The sequence below is a fragment of the Vollenhovia emeryi genome, unplaced genomic scaffold, assembly GCF_000949405.1.
Source record: "Vollenhovia emeryi isolate VEMERY1.0 unplaced genomic scaffold, V.emery_V1.0 DF939150.1, whole genome shotgun sequence".
Lineage (NCBI taxonomy): Eukaryota > Metazoa > Arthropoda > Insecta > Hymenoptera > Formicidae > Vollenhovia > Vollenhovia emeryi.
The window spans coordinates 2,044,894-2,063,526 of NW_011967216.1; the positions used below are offsets into that span (position 1 = coordinate 2,044,894).

The following is an 18,633-nucleotide window of genomic DNA, read 5'->3' on the forward strand; positions in this document are numbered from 1 at the left end:
CGTGAGATTTGCGGATTACGAAAATTTCTTAACGGAAAGCAATCGAGTATCACGCCATTCTTCGCCGAGAACTATTTTGTTTAAGCTACTCGAACCGAGGACCGGTCCGGGCAGGTGGGTCTCTCTTTTTTTCTCTCGCCACGCGGCTTAGTTGGCGATCTCACGCGTGGCTCTCGCTATATCCTAGGTTCAAGGGAACCTAAGAAGAGTTTTCCCCAGGTTAAAAAAAGAGGTAGAAAAAATTATATTTAAAAAATATCGAGAGCCCGCGAGCAAAGCCGCGGGGCATGCTAGTTGTCCATAAAAGAGAAAATAACAATCATAAAATAAAAGACAAAATTTACTTAAGCTTACATAAGATATACTGTGCTAGTAAATTATTTTTCTCCGCGTGATATCTGTAAGTAGAACAAGTTTTCAACTTTCCTGCAACATCCCTGAGATTTAAGCAGCTGCCCCTTGTGCCGTTCGGTGAACCAAAGTTGCAGTCGGTAATCCATCTCTCATGGTAAAAGGTAAAATGTCGGTAAAACCTCGACGGTGACGCGGCGCTAGAGTACGCTAGAGGACTCTGGCGTGGCGCGCCGACCGAGCCAGTGATGGTAACCGAGTTCTAAACGATCGCAGGTGCGGCGGCAAATCGAGTCGGAGCGGAGCGGAACGAGACGGAGCCGACTGATGAGGGGCGTGCGGAGGGACCGTGGGCCTCCGGCCCCCAGGTGTTATTCGCCGCTCGCCGCTCGCGCTGAAGCAGTGCACCGCCGGACGCAGTCGAAACGGTCGTTCCGTTGCCGTCGCGCTTCCCCGCGCGAATCCCCGATCGGGACCCCCGTCGAGCGTTTCCCGGAGTTTCGCGAGCAATGCTGTCCGACTAGCCGAATATTCGCGGGGCAGAGAACGACGCGCGCGAAATGTCGTCCGAGCGATTTCATAAGTGAGTGCATCTCTTCTCTTCTTTTCTTTTCTTTCCTTATTTTTTCCCTTAAACCCTCCGCGAAAGAATGCTGCGCGCTCGCGGTTTTCTCTTTATCGCTCGCTCTCTTGCCCTCCGTCTCTCTCCTTCGCTCTTGTTTCTGCACGCGCTCGCCCGTAGGACTTGCGAGTCCCAGAAAGAGGTGAAATGTTGCAGGGCGAGGTAACTCGCCTTGGGATCGCGAAAAAAATATCCCTGAGCGTCGACGACCGCTGATCGCGCGAGGCGGTTCTATAGCACCGGGAGGGAGAACGGCTTGTACCTAGCGCATCGCGAATAATAACACGCGAACACGTCGATGACAATGTTCGATAAGATTTACAAACCGGGCGACATGACTTGGAATACTTTACGATCCTTTTCGGCGCGCTCTACGCTGCTAAAGACGCGGATATTATGATACTCGAGTCTTGAGCGATCGTACCGAGAGAGTTCGATGCTACTTCCGTTCCATTGTTCTTTCCGTAATGTTGTTTCGCGAATTAAATTCTCGAGAGTTTTCATTATAAACAATCGTAAACCGAACGATTCGCACGGGATTAATGATAATTCATCCCTATCTCATCGAGGAAATCGGAGCTGTGTTTACCAGGCGACTGGAACGAAATGAGAGGACGTGATCCGAGTAGAATCTCTTTTACATTCATAATCACTAGCTGTCGGAATAAATGGAGGCACGTTAAGCTCGATAATTAGTGTTTTAGCAACGTTAATTGCTGTCGCACGTTTTTCGGAATAGATTCCGATCGAGAGAAACTGTTGAGTTATTTCCTGGATTTCTGTTGTGTTCTTTAAGGGAAATTGGAATAATTCCGATTGGAATTCATTGCGAAATGTTTCACAATACCCTGCAGGTAAAAGAGAGAGAGAGAGCAATAGCGGTCTAGTAAAACGTACGCACGACTTATTAAATGAAGAGATTAGAAGATTTCGAATAATTGTGCACGAGCGCAAAATAACCGTGATTACGGGCCGTTTCGTGTGCGGTATCGTGTAAGTACATCAGCCGGAGCGCGTGCGGAATTCACGCATGAGAGGAGGCCGGTGCTCTTGTTTCATTCACCACGCGCAGAATTTATCGCACGCATCATCTGTAAAAGTTTCTAGCCGGCTAATCAACTTTCGTTGGCGACGGCGAGCGCTGCGCACGATTGATACATTAATTTTGCCTTGCACGCGCGGCTTGTTTACCAAAACATCGAACGATACATAATCAGATCTCTCTATCGAATTGCGAGATATTTTCTCGACGAAACTCCGAGTCACGGAGAGCCGAGTGCCCTCGAAATGTTGGAGTTTTTAGTGACTTGGAGAGAAGTATCTTCGCTCGCTTTGATTGTAATAGGAAAAGGAGGATTTTGTTATTGCGTCTCTGGAAATTTAATTCTCGAGAAGTTTGTGAGAAATTTTAACTTTTTCATTAGACCAAAAAGTGGAGCATTAATGCGTGGACACAGAATTTTCTCTTAAGATTTATCCTGAAAACCATGTAATTACTAGTAAAATGTATACTAAGTGCACTTATTGTTAGTAGTAAAATATGTGGTAAAATTTAGAAAAAGTCATAAAATTCTTGGAAATATCGCGTTGTCCCACAATTACATGAGTTTTAGAATAAATTTGAAGAGAAACTGTTTTCCGTGTGAAAATAACCAGCAAGAAATCTGTCTCTGAGAAACTACGTTTGATTTCGAATATAATCTGCAATCTAAAGTTAAGAAGTACAAGAGAAAACAGTAACACGTTTATCGAACGTGCATTACACATAATTTGTTTTTAACACAGCTTGTGTACTAAACTTACGCTGTTTAGGATTACTTAAAAGAACCATTAATGTCATAACTCGTTGACATTGACCAAGTACCGAGAACGATACGAGACGCTGAAATCACGGTTCGTGGAATGCAGCATCGGCGAATCGAAAGTACCTGGCTGTCTCGCCTCGCGGATCGCACGCGTTTTCCTCAACATCCCAATTTCCCTAATTAAAAGGAAGAAAAACGCGAGCCTCTCGCGTCGCGCTGTTGCAAGCACTTTAGCGGTTTAATTCGGTCAATTAAAATATCGCGAGAGAGCCGCCACGGATTATCAGATGTTGGGACGCGCGCATATGCCTCCGCTCGTGCTGAGGTTCGCGATTTTTTCTTCGAGAAAGGCGACGATAATTAAAAAAAAACAGCCTGGTTGAGTCCAGATAAGACATCGCGATGCACAATAAAATAACGGAGTACGGTTTCGACCATCCGGATTGTGGTTTTCAAGGATCAATGTATTAATAAATATTAATAAATAATTTGTTAAATAAATAATATGTACCATCTGCCAGTTGGGTCGTTTAATAAAATGTACTTAATTTATTGTTGGTATTAATTTTAATAATCAATTTAAATAAGCCCCTTCTCTTATTCCAGAATTTAAATAAGATATTTGAGGAGTAAATACATACACACTGTATGTATCTATGTATTCCTTGTGTACTTCTTTATACATCATTAAGAATTAATTGATAATGAGATATTTTTCATCAATACACAGCTGTCGCAATTTTATTTGCTCGTGAATGCGATTTCTTATTAAATATCAACGTTTGTGCTACTCTGCCTGAACATAGAATTTTCAGCGCTCAGAACAAAGCATAGACAAGAACAAAGAATAACATAGTACAATTTCTCATTGTCGCAGGGCCGCGCAAGAAGGCATATTGGACGTTCTGAAGGAAGCAACGAGAAAGGACTGTAACGCGCGAGATGAAGGAGGAATGACCCCGACATTATGGGCAGCCTTCGAAGGCCACGTAGACGCTCTGAGACTGCTGGTCGCCAGGGGGTACGTGCATGCCTAATCCTATTTTTCTTTCTCGCAGTGGCCAATGTGTAACCAACGTGTCGCACTTCGCACGCGCCATGCGACAGCGAGCGCACGCGACAAGACGCTTCCTCTCTGAATACCTTCTTACCCGACTACGTACAACGAATGATCATTGTCTCGATTTGTTGCGGGCAGACTTCTCACAATTGTCATTGCACTGTAAACAAAAAATGGAAATTAATAATAAATATATATATACGTGTGCACGGTCGAACGTGGTGCCGCGCCGTTGCGGAAACAAGTTACAGAAACGAAGCACGTTCGATGAAAAATATATAACTACGCGTTTTATCCACTCACACGAAACATTGGTGCCCATCAGGCACGAGGTCGTCGCGCCCCGTGAGCACGCGATAGCCCCGCTGGTACTTCATAATTAATACTTACCTCTGCTGCAGGCCGCCCCGGCAAACTCCGAAATGTTAAGTCCCCCGACGCTTCCGGCCGTTCCCCGCGAGCGGTCCGTCGGGTATTTGCGGATTTTTGAAACGAAACGTTAAAAATTGTAATTGCATTGATCTCTGGCAAGTTGGCGATCGATAAGTTGACAAAGCGAGTCGGGTCGTCGGTTCGCGCTGGCCCGTGCCTGAAGGTACCATCGGGGCCCTTAGTTCTGCCATTGTACGTCGCAATAATAGGCGCACGGAACCGGAAGCACGCATTACAGGTGTCCATCGACTGCACAGTTGCGGAAACCGCGGTCGAGCGAGTGAAAAACAATGGGACGTATGCTTGATAAAAGGCAGGCCGAAGCAGATCCCACGTATCCGAAAACACATGCATTTGTGGTACAACTAGCGAGTGAAATTTAGAGGAAAGTCTTCTATCATGAGATAGGATCCTAATATGGGATAGCGGAGCTTCTGTTAAATTAATAGGCTTCGTTCCACCATGAATTTATTGCCCTTGAAGCAAAATCTGTTTAGTGGAAAATTCATTATTAGATTGTGTAATTGTTGCCAAAAAATGTCTGTGATTGAATTTGGGTCTTGAAAATCTACTATCTCATAATAGAGGACTTTTCTCTATATCCATCTCGTTTCTCTCGAACGCCTCAAGTTATCCGTTTCTTTTCGCATTCAGATAAGGGACGATCGATAAATTTTTACGAATTCACGGAGACTCCATTTTTTCGTAAAACTGATGCTATTAACGTAAAAGAGTTGTTTTATAATACGAACTCTTTAAAATGATTTAACTTTCGATCGAAAGATTTCTTCGAATTTAAAAGAATAATTATAATCTATTATCAGAAATATACCCTGTACATTTTTATCCATTTGTCTTCGAAACGCAAAAGTAATTTAATCGAACGTTATTAAACAAAAGTCTTGCCTTTCTCCCGGAAAGGGAAAAGATAAAAAATATAAAAAGTTTCATTATTTTTCTCTTTATTTATTCTTGCTTATACATTTCTTATTATATATCGAAACATTGCCTCTTGTTGACATCTGTAAAATCTGCCCCACATTGATTTCGGCTTAACATATTCTTTGCACGATCGTTTCATCGTAGAGGCGATCCGGACAAGACCGATTATTTCGGAAATACATGCTTGCACCTGGCGGCGGCGAGGGGCCACGAGTTCTGCGTGAAATTCTTGGTGAAATTCGGCTGCAATATCTGGTCGCTGGACATCGACCGACACTCCGCCCGTGAACTCGCGGCGATAAACGGCTGCGAGAAGATCCTGCAGTTCCTAGACGTTGCTCAGGCCGATCAGGAATTGAATAATCGCAAGAAAAGCCGGTTGCTCCGGGAAAAGGCGGAGAGAGATGCGGAGAAGAGGTACAGCTGTGGAATGTGAATTAGTTTTTGCGCCTCCCACTTGAGAAGAGAGAGTGAGAGGGAGAATGATATCGCTGCCATTTGCAGATCGTTCGATTAAACGTGTTTCTATGAGCTGCACAAATAATTTCCGCAATTTCTTATTATTTTCACTTGCTGCGATTAGCACATTATTACATTGCTGATCTACATTAGCTTTTCACACGGTTTCTTTCAACAATATATTTCTCGTTTTGAATATATATGTTAAGATTTTTATAGATAATTATAAACCTTTCTTGATTAAGACTGAAGGAGTACATGAAAAAGCAAAAAATGGCCGAAATTCGGGCGGAAAAGGAGCAGAAGAAACTCATAAAGGATCGTGCTAAATCAGACTTTGACGCAATGAATGAGTTGAACTCTCAACGGCCCGGGGTACTGACCTTTAGAGGCCGAATGAAACCTTCGCCAACATTCAGCGACATCGTCGGTACGACTACAAAGAGACACGGTAGCACAGTTTGTCGGAAAGCTTTAGCAAAAAAAGCCGTCAACGATTTTAAAGTCGTGGAGGTAAAATGATATTTAAATAAAAAAAGCTATACAATTTTAAAAATAATGTAAAAGTCATTTTCAAACCTTTGATGTTGCATTAAAAACAAAAATAATAAAAAATTAACAGAGAGAGAGAGTTGTAACTTATCTCAAGTGATTTTTTAAATTTAATTTAATAGTCGGTAAATTGCATAATATCGCATATGTTATAGGTCGAAGTGAATGGAAAGAAGTCTGTTCGAAGTCTCACTGGCGTGCGACGGGATTCTGAAGTTATGTACGTAGGCACATACGACACTCAGCCTCAGCACATAGGCATCAGAAGAGGAAGGATCTCTGACGTATGGGGCACTCTTAGTAAATCGCAGAGCACGCCCGATCTCTTAGGTGAAAGGATATACGATGAGGAGGAGGAGGACAGGGAGGTAGAGAACTTGAGTGTTACGAAGGACACCGCTTTTCTTCAGGAACCAGCCAGCATCTTTAACCGACCCGGTTTCGGTTCGGTGGCTTTCAGAAGGGCGGTTAGTGTTAACATTCATATTTTAAATCGTTCCTACAGTCGCGAGTAGTTGTATTTTTTTTCCATAATTAAGCCAATATTAAGGGAAATTATAAGCAACCAAGAAACTACTCTAAAAGTATTCCCCGTATTTTAAGCTACGTTTTATTTTCTTTAGAAACTTCGAGTTAGAAGAAATTCGTACAAGCCACAACGTCTTTTATTTTTACAATCGATTTGATGTCATACTTCTTACACACTGTAATCTTCATCTTACAAATGTAATCGTTCCGCATGACTGTCTTCGTAATAACTACTCGACTCGTAGAAATCGGTACGCTTTAACGTTATACTACGTTTTCTTTCACGACGAGATAAAACGATCGCTTGTGCCATTTGAATTACGATACGAGAGAAACAAAGAAACGAATTGTGAGAATCGTTGCAGAAGCGCTAACGATCTTTTAAGTGATTACAGCGTAAAAATACGCAATAGATATTCATCGGATACCGTAATCACGTAATTATGCAATCAAGTGTGAACAAGCGGGAAAAGCGGCGACGAGCTAATTAATTTTTTCTGTATTCTCGTAGATAAGATAATTCGTAATTTTATTCCATAGATAACATCTACACTGGACAATCTGCCGGTTACTCAGACGGATATACAACTGCAAAACAATAATTTCTCAGTAAATGGTTCTACAAATGGATCCATGAACAGTAACAAGTTTAGCCCGAACGGACATAACGAGGAGATCAGTATAGGAAGTGCCGGCAGTTTGGCACGCCGGCAAAGCTTGTGGGATGAGGATCTTCTTTCGGGTAATTTAACTTAATTGCACCAACGTGCAATTAGAGTACTTATGTCTTTGCAATAATATGCGACAATGCGTTGCGTGCGGAAACGTCCGTTAGGAAACAATGCACGATAATAAATCATGTTTTTTTCACATTGTTACGTTTCTGCAACAAGAACCGAATACTACATTGTTGAATTTATCTGTGAGCAGAAGGTGAGGAAACGGATGAGGAATGGACACCTTTGCAGAGATTTTTGGTTGCTAATAATCTCACGTCCATACATCCAATCTTGGAATCGGAGCAAATCGATCTGGAAGCTCTGATGCTGCTCACTGAAACCGACATAGCGGCTCTCAAACTACCGCTCGGTCCCAGACGGAAGCTGACTAATGCAATCGCAAACCGGAAAAAAGCGCTGAGCACGCCGGAGAGTGTGATTAAGGACAGTAGATTGTGAAAATAGTATATTACATTAGCCATAGAGAATGTATTGCTATTAACGAAATTATCCGTCCATTCGCAAATACGGTTAAGTAGTTATTAATGGTTTGTGTGCAAGAGATAGAAATAGGGAATAGTTGTCCTAACGTAAAACATAAAAATTAGGTTTTTCGGGAAAATCGTGCAAATTAATTAGATAATATAAAAAGTTATGAAAATTCTTAAATCATTCAATATCAAAAGATTCTTAATATCAAACGTCTTTGTGCCTTGTAATTTTATAGTCTATCTATTATCAACAATTATTTTCCTATTATTTTACGACTATAAAATACATACATTATAATTTTAATTGATCTCACTGGCTAAATTGTACGTAATCATATAAATAATCATCAGAAAAGTTTACATCAAAAGTCAGAAAAGATAAGGAAGAAGAAGAGAATTGAGTACCGACGTCACTAAATAATAGATAAGATAGAACAAACAGTTCATGCCATAATTAAAGAAACAACAATTCAGTACACTATAATACACTGCCATAAAATGTATTATCGATATTATTTTACTCAACATCAGCATGACCTATTACTCTAATTAGGTGTATATATCTCATATTGTACTATACATAAAATCTCAAATTTTCAGATATGTAATAAAACGATACATTTTTACCATAATTTTTATTCTTTTTCATAACATTATGTAAAATTCGAAAGAGATTAAATATCAAAATTTAGAACGATTTATTATTAACAAATTGTAAAATAACCACAAGTTATTATTCATGTCTAATAATTACTAACAAGTCATTAGGTATTTAAAACATATAACACGAGTGGAAGGAGCGGCCCTGTTGGTATGGCAATAATCTAATTTCATACAATACTTTGCGACCAAAATATTAAGAGGATCACGTGGAAATTATGATATTCGTATCGCTGAGAATCGGACACAACTTCTTACGAAGCAATTTTTTTCGAAAAATAATCGAAATAAAATTTCCATTCTTTTCAGAGCACGAGAATGTGGTCAGGTGAAAACCCCTATACTTTGACATGTTATAAATGCTTAGGGGGACAAATTGCAAAATTGAAGACACAGAGGCATGCTTCGTTTTCTCGTGATTTATTTGTAAATGATTATCTTACAAACAAGAGGCGCAAAAATATACAAGCTTCTTATGTTCGCAAGAAAGTAACAGCACCATTTCACGCCTTGCCATGAACGCGTCGTGTGCTCGACCAAGGCGTCATGTTCGTGCAAGTCTCATGTCACGGTACACTCGTTCTCGCGAAAGTGCACCAATGTAACTTGCAGCAGTGTGCATCGGGATAATGAGAAAAAGAAAGGGAGATACGCTCGTAAAAAATTTTTTGGTGCCTCGCGTCCGCCAGACGCGTTTATACGTTCCTGCGTATCACGAACGTATCAAGTACAATATAACAGTGAACGATATAATATACAAGTGATCCCTCCTGACTCTCTTCATCTCCGCTTTTTAGCCTATGAATACACTATTACACCGGTCCTTGTATCGTATTGATTTCGATATATCGTCAAATACGCATTATATTTTTTTAGAACCATCTGTCAGAGGCGCTTATCCATCATCGCATTATTGTACATTTTCATATGAACATATCGTTAATATCTCATAAATGTACTTAAAATAATATTTCGTGCAATTCGTATCGCACTTTGACATATGTGACATATTGTTTTATCTCCAATCAAAAAGAACTTCTTTTGTAGGAGTAATCGAATTATCAATCATTCTAATTTCAAATTAAATACATATATGTTATAATTTTCCATACAAATTAAAAATTACATAACATAAATGTCTAAACTTAATTATATCTTAACAAAATCATTTTAATTTCATATTTTGCTCGATGTGCGCTACATCTATATGTAATCTTATAACGGCCCACAGATCTCGGACGAGATAGCTCCTCCATGAGAAAGGGAAAGCCTCCTCTCGCGTGTGGGAAAATTTTTTCACCGACCTCCAAGTGTCGTCCCGTGGCGCACGGGTGGCTATTGCGCAAGATAGAAAAATGCCAATTACACCGGCGAAACCGCGTACTCAAGTCGCTTACTCGCTAATGAAGAAAAAGGGAGCACACAATTGCGATTGATCCGCCCATTTCTGAGCGACTCTCGGAAGTAAAGAGAACGAGAAGATGCGAATGAGAGAGTAGCCCTCCGTTAGTATTTTTCCAGTGTCGTGTCCATCGTACATCTCGAGAGCAATTATCGAGAGTGACTCTCTCGATGGTATATTTCTCTCGGAGACATCGATGATACGAGGGTGGACGTTTCGCTCTCAGAAGACGAACACATGGAACGGAAACGAAAACAGATCGGTGTTGTCGTGGAATTGCCCCGACGTCATACCGCCGGGTTTGGTGCGCTCGCTTACGGGTAAAGTGTACCTAAGTATGGCATCTTCGCATACGATAATACCTAAGTAATGTGTATTACTTTCTTCTATATCATAGTTACCAAAAGAACGACATTTACACGGGAGATACTTCCGACAGCTGGAACGGGCGAGGGAAGAAACGTGTTAAAAACGATGCGAACGTACAAATTTTTCGCTCCATCTTTTTTTCTTTCTTTCTCTATTTCCTTGACGTCATCGTGAAAGCAACACCTTTCTTCCGTGATCGTTTAAATTCGCATGTACAGTAGAGACACGTAAGTGGTTCGCTCGCGAAAAATAAATTCTCCACGGTCGCTGTGTGTTCGCACTGGCGCAAGACTCTCGGACCCTGCATCGCCGATCCGATCTCGTTCCGGGGAAATGTGTGAATCGAGAGAGCAGAGTCCTCGATAATTCTATTAACTGCCGATCGCGCGGTAGCATTGATAAATATTGTTAAAGCTATCGCATAGTAGTTAATACTAGTAATGTTAATAATATTAGCGGTATATCTATGTTTATTGTTTACCGTTATTGGCATACGCTATATTTACAACTGAACAACGATTTTTACTCCCCTCGCAAATGACGCTCGAACAATCTTGCGAAGAAACGAATAGAAATGTACGTCGACCTCTGAAACGTGATTTTCAAAGCACTGTTCGTAGACGAATGGAGACGCACGAGGATATTCTTTCAATCGAATTCCAGCGAAATTCGATAAATAACGGTCTATCAATTCGTCCGCAACATCTTTGAAAATTCAGGCAGAAGTAGTATGAGGCATAGTTAGAAATAATGTACATTTACAATCCTTCATTGGGGAAGGAGGCTCTCACTCTCTGGCACAAGTCGTTAAACGCAATCGTTAAGCGCCTTTCTTTTCTTTTTTTTTACAAAATACATCGTCATATATATGTATATATATAAGTACATAGAACATGTATGTATATATATGTACACATATATACACATATACATATATTGCAATCGTTATCACACCTGACAAAGTCTACGTTTACGTAAGTTCTATATAGCGAACACATTGTGCTCCTTGCGAGCTGTGGAATATTAAGTCATTTTTCATCGTCGAATATCAACGCAGACCTTGCTCGGGATGTAAAGCTTGGTATCTTCCTGATGATTCAACTCGTCTCCTTTTACTAGCCTACGCATCAACAAAAAGGTTAACTAAATTTATACTATCGCATCGCCTTCTTTCTCCTCAGCACACTGAGATACTGAATTCCTACAACAGATTAGACGTGCCTGTGCCTTTTTCTTATCTTGCCCTCCGTCTTGCTTCTGAAAATTCTTATGCTAAAAGTTTGGTTTAAAACGGTAAAAACTCATAGTGAGATCTCTTTAAAAAATATTTTTGATACCTTCGTAATATTTATTCAAGCTAGCACTTTTCGTAGCTGAGAAAGGAAATATTTTAATACTCTACTTTCTCATTTTGAGAAACTTTGATATCATAATCTTATAATTTAGACTCTATAAATACTTTTAACATAAACTTTGACCACATAAAGTAAAAGTCGAACAATCTGGACAATTATTATATATAATATATATACATATTATATATATAACTATGTGCGAGATATCTATATATCTATATAATATATATATATATAACTATCTCGACCAATTGTACGACGCACATAATGAAGTGCAATAGACGTAGGATAGAAAAGAATGTATAAACAATGATTATAAAACCAGCAAATTACATAGTACATATTACATATATTATACACGAAAAGATATAGATTCAAATTTATTATATGTTCGGAGACATTTCAACAGGAGAATATAATGAATCAATTTTGACAGTTGATAAATAAATCTTAAAGTAGAGAAGATTTCCAATTCCAATTATCGCATTATTATTATCATTTTCTACCGTTTCTTATTTTTCTCGTGATCTTTTTATCTTTCACGTGATATGAAACAACCATTTTATTGATTGAAAAACGTTCCAAAGTTTAACGTAAGTTATATTATGTGAGATATCAAACAATTAAGATATAATAAACAACCACGATATAATAAAAATAATATTTTAAATGAGCAATTTGACAATTTCAATTTAATATCAAAACAAATCTTTTGCACTCGTGTCCTCTCCCTGTTCCATTCTGATATAAATTATCTATCAATTTTCGGACAACACAAAAATATTCTTACGTTTCATCTTGCGAATTTCGAAATTTTTTTCCGCACGTGACGTAAGAAAAAGACAATATCGATCGGTATTAACATGCTTATCAGTCGTTACAAATTTTAATACATATATCGATATACGTATTGACGTTTTGAAGACTCATCGTTTCGGATAATGTCGTACATCCGGCTAAAAAAATCCTTCGTAAATTGATTTACAGATCGACAAAATGACAGTCTCATATACAAATTCTCGCACATAGCGTCAAACCGATTATTATGTGTGGGCACTTGAATCAGCAGTTGTTAAGACACGTTCGTGTGCTCTCACTTCCGTGATTTTGTATGTACCACAGTAAATAAGAAGTACAATTACATATACATATATACACCTATATTGTACAAGATTTCACAATATCCAAATCGTCATGAAATCACGTACAAGGGGAAAATGAAAACTTTCGAACGTAAATGAAATATTATTCTGCCAATATATACGCAAAAACGAATGTATGCCATAAATATATTGTGTGCGCACTAAAGGTACAGCATTTTCAATTTCATGCGTTTAAACGAGCGCACTCTACACAGCTATTACGAGATTAAGTAATTTTGAACGTTACATAAATCGGGATCGGCAGTAGAAGCTATCGGAGACACATACGAACGTGCTTGTCTGGCAGTGTAAAACACTACCATTTTCCCTCAAATGATTACACATAACCGGGAGTTATGTAGGGGAGCTGAGCTATTAGTCATTAATCGGGTCGATTAATTAACAGGGAACGAGGGAGTAAAGCTACCGTACGCGTCGCGCGCCGTTACAGTGTAGTGCGCATACGTTTGTGCGTGGGTGATCCCATATCCACGTCGTGTGAAGCAGGCCGTTTATGATGTCGAGCCAATTCGTTGCTAATAAAGGCCGACAGTTCGGCTTGTCTTCCGCCACGCCGAGACACCGGAGAACCTGCAGAAATTTTATGTTTTTTACCATGGGCATTATCATTGAAAAAAAAAAACAAATCCACGTTCTTCTTCGCGTGATTCTATCAATGTTCGGTCAAATATGGTTGAACCTTACATCGAGACGTATATGTTAAGGCCTGTGTCCACGATGCTAGAACTTGGTCCAAGAATTTGGCCAATCAACTTGCAGCTATTCCATAAAAGCTGCAAGTTGATTGGCTACACATTTCTCGAAACTACAACTTGGACCAAGTTCTAGCATCGTGGACACAGACTTTTACGATACAAGTAGTTTAGCTAAATCCAAGTAGGGATGACGCTACTGCAAGCAATAATACATAATGTAGATTATAGTTATAAAAGAAAACACATAAAGTTGAAGAAAATTAAATCAGAGGATAGAATAACGTACCCGACAATGCTTCCCTAAATGTGTGTAACTCGGGATCTGGATCAGTGCCTGTTGTCGGCACTGGAGCGATAACCATACTCGCTGTTTGACTTTGCGACGACGGGGAACCACATACCATCATACGTGGCTTAGGTGAACTTCTGCAACATTGCCAACATGTTGTATCTTTAATGAGCGATCTCAACTTGTTTTAACTAAAATTTTGACTAAAATTTATTAATTTGTTTGTTCGTTTTTAATTTAATTTAACAAAACACACTGTCTACATTCATAAATGCATGTTAAAGAAATGTACAGCAATAATCTAAGTTTTCAAATTAATAATCTCTTCTCGGAATAAACTGAATGAAGGTAAAAACCTGTGAGGATGCGAGCGAGGTGGAGGTGGCTTTCCAGCGAGATATGCAAGAAGATCTTCCCTGCGAATCATACGCCTTTTTTTCCTAGCCCAATTCATTATTTCTTTACAACGTTTCTGCTTGCCCATTTCTACTCCCAAGTCGCTGCATCGCCTCATGCAATCCACTGAATCTATTTAAACAATTTCTGATTAATTTCGCGGACGAGCGCAAATGAGTCTTACGCAATGCAGACCTGCACCCATTACAAAATTAACATAACAAAATTCGTAGCACAAATCATTACTTCATCACAGTAAACTTTCCATCTATAGTAGATAATCTCTATTAAAAATTTCTCGTATGACGCATTATCGTTTCATTTTTGTGACATTGAGCAATTGATATAATCATATAAAAAAAAAGGACTGAATACATTTTGTTTACGCTTCACTTATTGTTTTATTCTATAATAACAAGATAAACAGGATCGATACAAACAAAATATTTAAAAAAATAGACTCTTCTAAACATGTTTAAAGAAAAACCAACAATAGCAAAGATAACGATTGCGAAAAGCGAAATATGATAGAGCCATTATGCTAACAAAGAAAGAATATGCCTTTGTATTGGCACAAATACCAAGTTGACTCTTGTGACTGTTATCTCTGCAGTTAGCGATAACGTGAATAACTTGATATTATTCAGAACGTTATCAAAATAATCATTAGTCATCAATATTCAGATATCAATACGTGTTCTGGTTCGAGAATTGGCCCAATTTCTCTTTTCGCTTCATCTTCCATTAAGATTTCATACAATGCACGTTCGATACGTTGTTAAAACGGTGCGAATGTATATTGAATAATAAATCCCTCTCGCCAGATATTAATTGATGAGCTCCGCGGCGTGTCATTATTTTTATCGTAAGCACATTTCAATGTACGAAAGCACAGTTCTGCAAATCACCGTACAATATTAATCGCGATAATTCTCTCTCTCTCCCTCAATTTTACAAGGATATATTAAGGCACGCCGCGCTATTGATTGAAAACCTAAATATAAAAAAAAAGAAAAGAGCTCCAACCGACACGTGGCACCGGAGCAAGTTCTGCCGGATCACATACACGCTTACGTGTCACGGGGCATCGAGATAATCGTCAGCTGCCCGGAATCAGACGTGACGCGTCGGGAAAGCATGACCGACAAATTGGGCTGCGTTCGGAAAGATTACCCCGAGTGCCCTAGCGTCATCATTTTATCTCTTGTCGCCCGCCGCGTTGCAGACAAGGATGAAACGATGCACCGGGCAACGTCACCCGAGTGACGTTCCCGAGCGCAGCTCCGGTCGAGTGACCTAACCTACAAAGTAAACGGTCGGAAAAAGGAGTCGCGACGATGATCCGTGCGCTCTTTACTCCGCCCGAGGGCGATAACGTCGCCCGCCGTGGATTTTCCGTTCTCCGGGAAACTCGGCCGCTCGATAGAGCCGAGTCGTCGGGGAAATTTCCACGAGCCAATTTTCTCCCACGGAATCCACTTCCAATAATCCCGCGGCGTTAATCTGTGCACCGCGAGACCGAGAATCCCGGGGCGGCGCGTCGTCATTTCACGAATCTCTCGGTGCCACGGTCGAGAATGATCGCGCTGTCGCCGCTACGCGCCCCAACGAACAGCTGACCCTGAGCACGGCCAGCCATCGGCGGCGGAGGGGGAGGGAGAGGGGCCATTTTCATCCGCGGACGAGGACGGGCGGTGCGCGTGGTACAATAGAGACAGACGGGAACCGTGCGGACAGTAGGAACAAAGATCGAGCCGTGGAGAAGAAGGTGACGCTTCCGAGCGCGCAGACGAGGGCGCGGGAGGGGGAGGCGGCGAGCGAAGAGGAGGGGGAGAGATGGCCGTGCCGTTTATCTAGCGGTCGCTGTTGACAATGGGGCACCGTAGAACACTCGAGAGAGAGACACTTGTACACGCACCTTTGTACAATGACGTGACGGTGCCAGCGGCAGTCTGAAAGGGCACCCACAGCGAGACACCCAGCGTGCGGTCTGCAAGAGAAGAGAGAAAAAAAAAAGAACAAGGAGGTTAAATGGATCCGATCGATATTGCCCCCCCCCCCCCGAGAGTTACGCGAGTGTGTCCCGCACACGCGCGCGCGCGAGAGAGAGAGACACGCTCTCGTAACTCTCGGCGCGACAAAATGGATGTTACGCGAGAGAGACGGGCGGAATTGTCGCGTCACGGGGGAGAGCGACCTTGGGGGGATCGCCGTAGCGGGCGGGGGAGAAAGGGAATCACGTCGCGGGGGATCACCTTTGTATAACTGGGCGATGGCCGACGCGGTCGTCTGGAATTTCGTCCACATCTGCTGCGAGTAGATCTCCTTCTCGTTGTGCAGCTGACTCTCGTAATCGGGCTCGGACTCGAGCGCCTCGACGCACTGCTGCTCCCAGTTGCTGTACCAGAGGTCCATGATCGGATCGTCCTCGCTCCTGTCGTCGCTCATCGCTGCCGCGATCCTCGCGCGATCGACGCACCGCCGCGCTGCCGCCCCCGGAGTGCAGCCTCGCGCACTCACTCACGCACTCGTGTACTACACGCGCGCAGGCACACACCGCACGCGCGACACGCGCACACACACACACACGCTCGCGCGCGCGCGCGAGCAAGCGAGCGCTCGTCGCGCGACGGTAACTCGGGCAGAATGCGTGCGGGGAACCCGAGTGAGGAAACGCGCCTCGCCCACCCACTCTTGCAACACGCACGCACACAACTCCCGCGGGACGACTGGCTTTCCCGAGCGAGCGAGCGAGCGAGCGAGCGGACGGACGGACGGACGGACGAGGCCTCGACGACGATGACTGCGACTCGTACCTCGCTGTTCGCGCTGCTCCGCACCGAACTCTCCGCACAGACCTCCTTCTCCTCCTCCTCTCTCGCACTCGCTCGCGCCCGTTCGCGTATCGCCTTCGCACGTAGGCCCCTCGCCTGCAAATCAAGTCGCGGCCATTACGATATACGCCTCTCGCGTCAGAGGCTCGCGAGCGAGCAGTAAGTACGTCATTTGATACCCGAGGTCCAGATAGACGAGCTCTCTGCGCGGTGGGAGTCGGGCGAGTGATCGGCGCTGCCACCAAACCGGAGCGAAGGGGATTAATCTGGGCCGCGTGAGAGGGCGACGGGGCGCTGCGCGCGCAACATCACTAGACCTGTGCAGGGGGGGGGAGGCGCGGCGACACACGAGAGACGATTGGCTGTTGCCATTGCGGACCTACCCGCAGTCAACTTGGCGCTAAATTTTGAAAAATTCTTCCTTCCGACTGATGAAGCGAATGCTTCGTAGCGCTGAGCGAATCGCAGTCTGATCATTAGGGCCTTTGGTTGTTTATTTCGTCAGAACTAGAAAAAGGAGATTAAGCCGGGAGTAAAGTCAATTGGTAGAAATAGACGCGTAGCTGGAGCATACGTGGGAAATACATGTTTAATATCTCGGAGAGAAACCTGAGAGCGGCCACGCTGGTAATATAATTAAAAATGGCGTTTATCACGCAATTGGGAAAAGAGGGAGGGGGGAGGGAACACTAAAAAATCACATATTCGACAGTTCTGTGTATGTACGGCCGACAACCCTTATCGGCGCGCAGTTCACAAAAGTCGAAAGTACAGGGTGTCTCATTAAATATTTTCACGGACGTTTTTCTTAAAGTTTCTCGAGTAAGAATCTGAATACTGTTTAGACAATTTTTGACATGAAATAGGTATGTCATTCTACTGAAATTAGTTCTGTTCGAGTTACTTGCAGTTTTGACGATTAAGACTAACGGTCGGATTTTTTTAAGTATATTAAAATTTAAGTATATTTAGGTATATTAAAGAATTTAGATATATACCTAAAAACAGGACTTTTTTAGATAAAAATAGGATTTAATTTCGCGAGATTACACGCGTGCTTCCTTGACGCTTTCCATTTGCTCTTTAAGTCCCAGTCTACAATAGATGATTTAAGCCCTAAGCTTTAAGAAATTGGCCAATCACGGTCAAGTATGAGTAGAATGCGCGACTGTCATTAGTCAATTTCTTAAGGCTTAGGGCTTAAATCATCTATTGTAGACTGGGACTTAAGTCCCAGTCTACAATAGAGATTTAAGCCCTAAGCTTTAAGAAATTGGCCAATCACGGTCAAGTGTGAGCAGAATGCGCGACTGTGATTAGTCAATTTCTTAAGGCTTAGGGCTTAAATCTCTATTGTAGACTGGGACTAAGCCCGCTGCAGACGATGCTATTTTTCCTGCTGGATTGCTTGCAATTTAGTAAATTACTAGGAATCCTGAATGCTGAGTGGTGCAACGATAGTAATTTACTAAATCGCAAGCAATCCAGCAGGAAAAATAGCATCGTCTG

The 18,633-nt window shown here is 41.9% G+C and overlaps 2 protein-coding genes across 2 annotated transcripts; one reads left to right on the forward strand and one right to left on the reverse strand.

The window, feature by feature from the left end:
* The first annotated feature begins 632 nt into the window (after nt 1–632).
* On the forward strand, nt 633–8,593 carry LOC105565650 (Usher syndrome type-1G protein homolog). The gene is made up of 7 exons (XM_012019018.1): nt 633–934; nt 3,656–3,799; nt 5,357–5,629; nt 5,917–6,184; nt 6,379–6,690; nt 7,292–7,493; nt 7,682–8,593. Exons 1-7 carry the CDS (start codon nt 912–914, stop codon nt 7,927–7,929), a joined length of 1,470 nt encoding a protein of 489 aa, XP_011874408.1. The 5' UTR covers nt 633–911; the 3' UTR covers nt 7,930–8,593.
* A 435-nt stretch (nt 8,594–9,028) lies between these two features.
* Nucleotides 9,029–17,270, reverse strand: LOC105565649 (UPF0472 protein C16orf72 homolog). Its single transcript, XM_012019017.1, has 5 exons — nt 16,546–17,270; nt 16,209–16,280; nt 14,251–14,422; nt 13,892–14,031; nt 9,029–13,480 (listed from the first exon to the last, which is right to left on the reverse strand). Exons 1-5 carry the CDS (start codon nt 16,736–16,738, stop codon nt 13,335–13,337), a joined length of 723 nt encoding a protein of 240 aa, XP_011874407.1. The 5' UTR covers nt 16,739–17,270; the 3' UTR covers nt 9,029–13,334.
* Between the last annotated feature and the right edge of the window lie 1,363 nt (nt 17,271–18,633).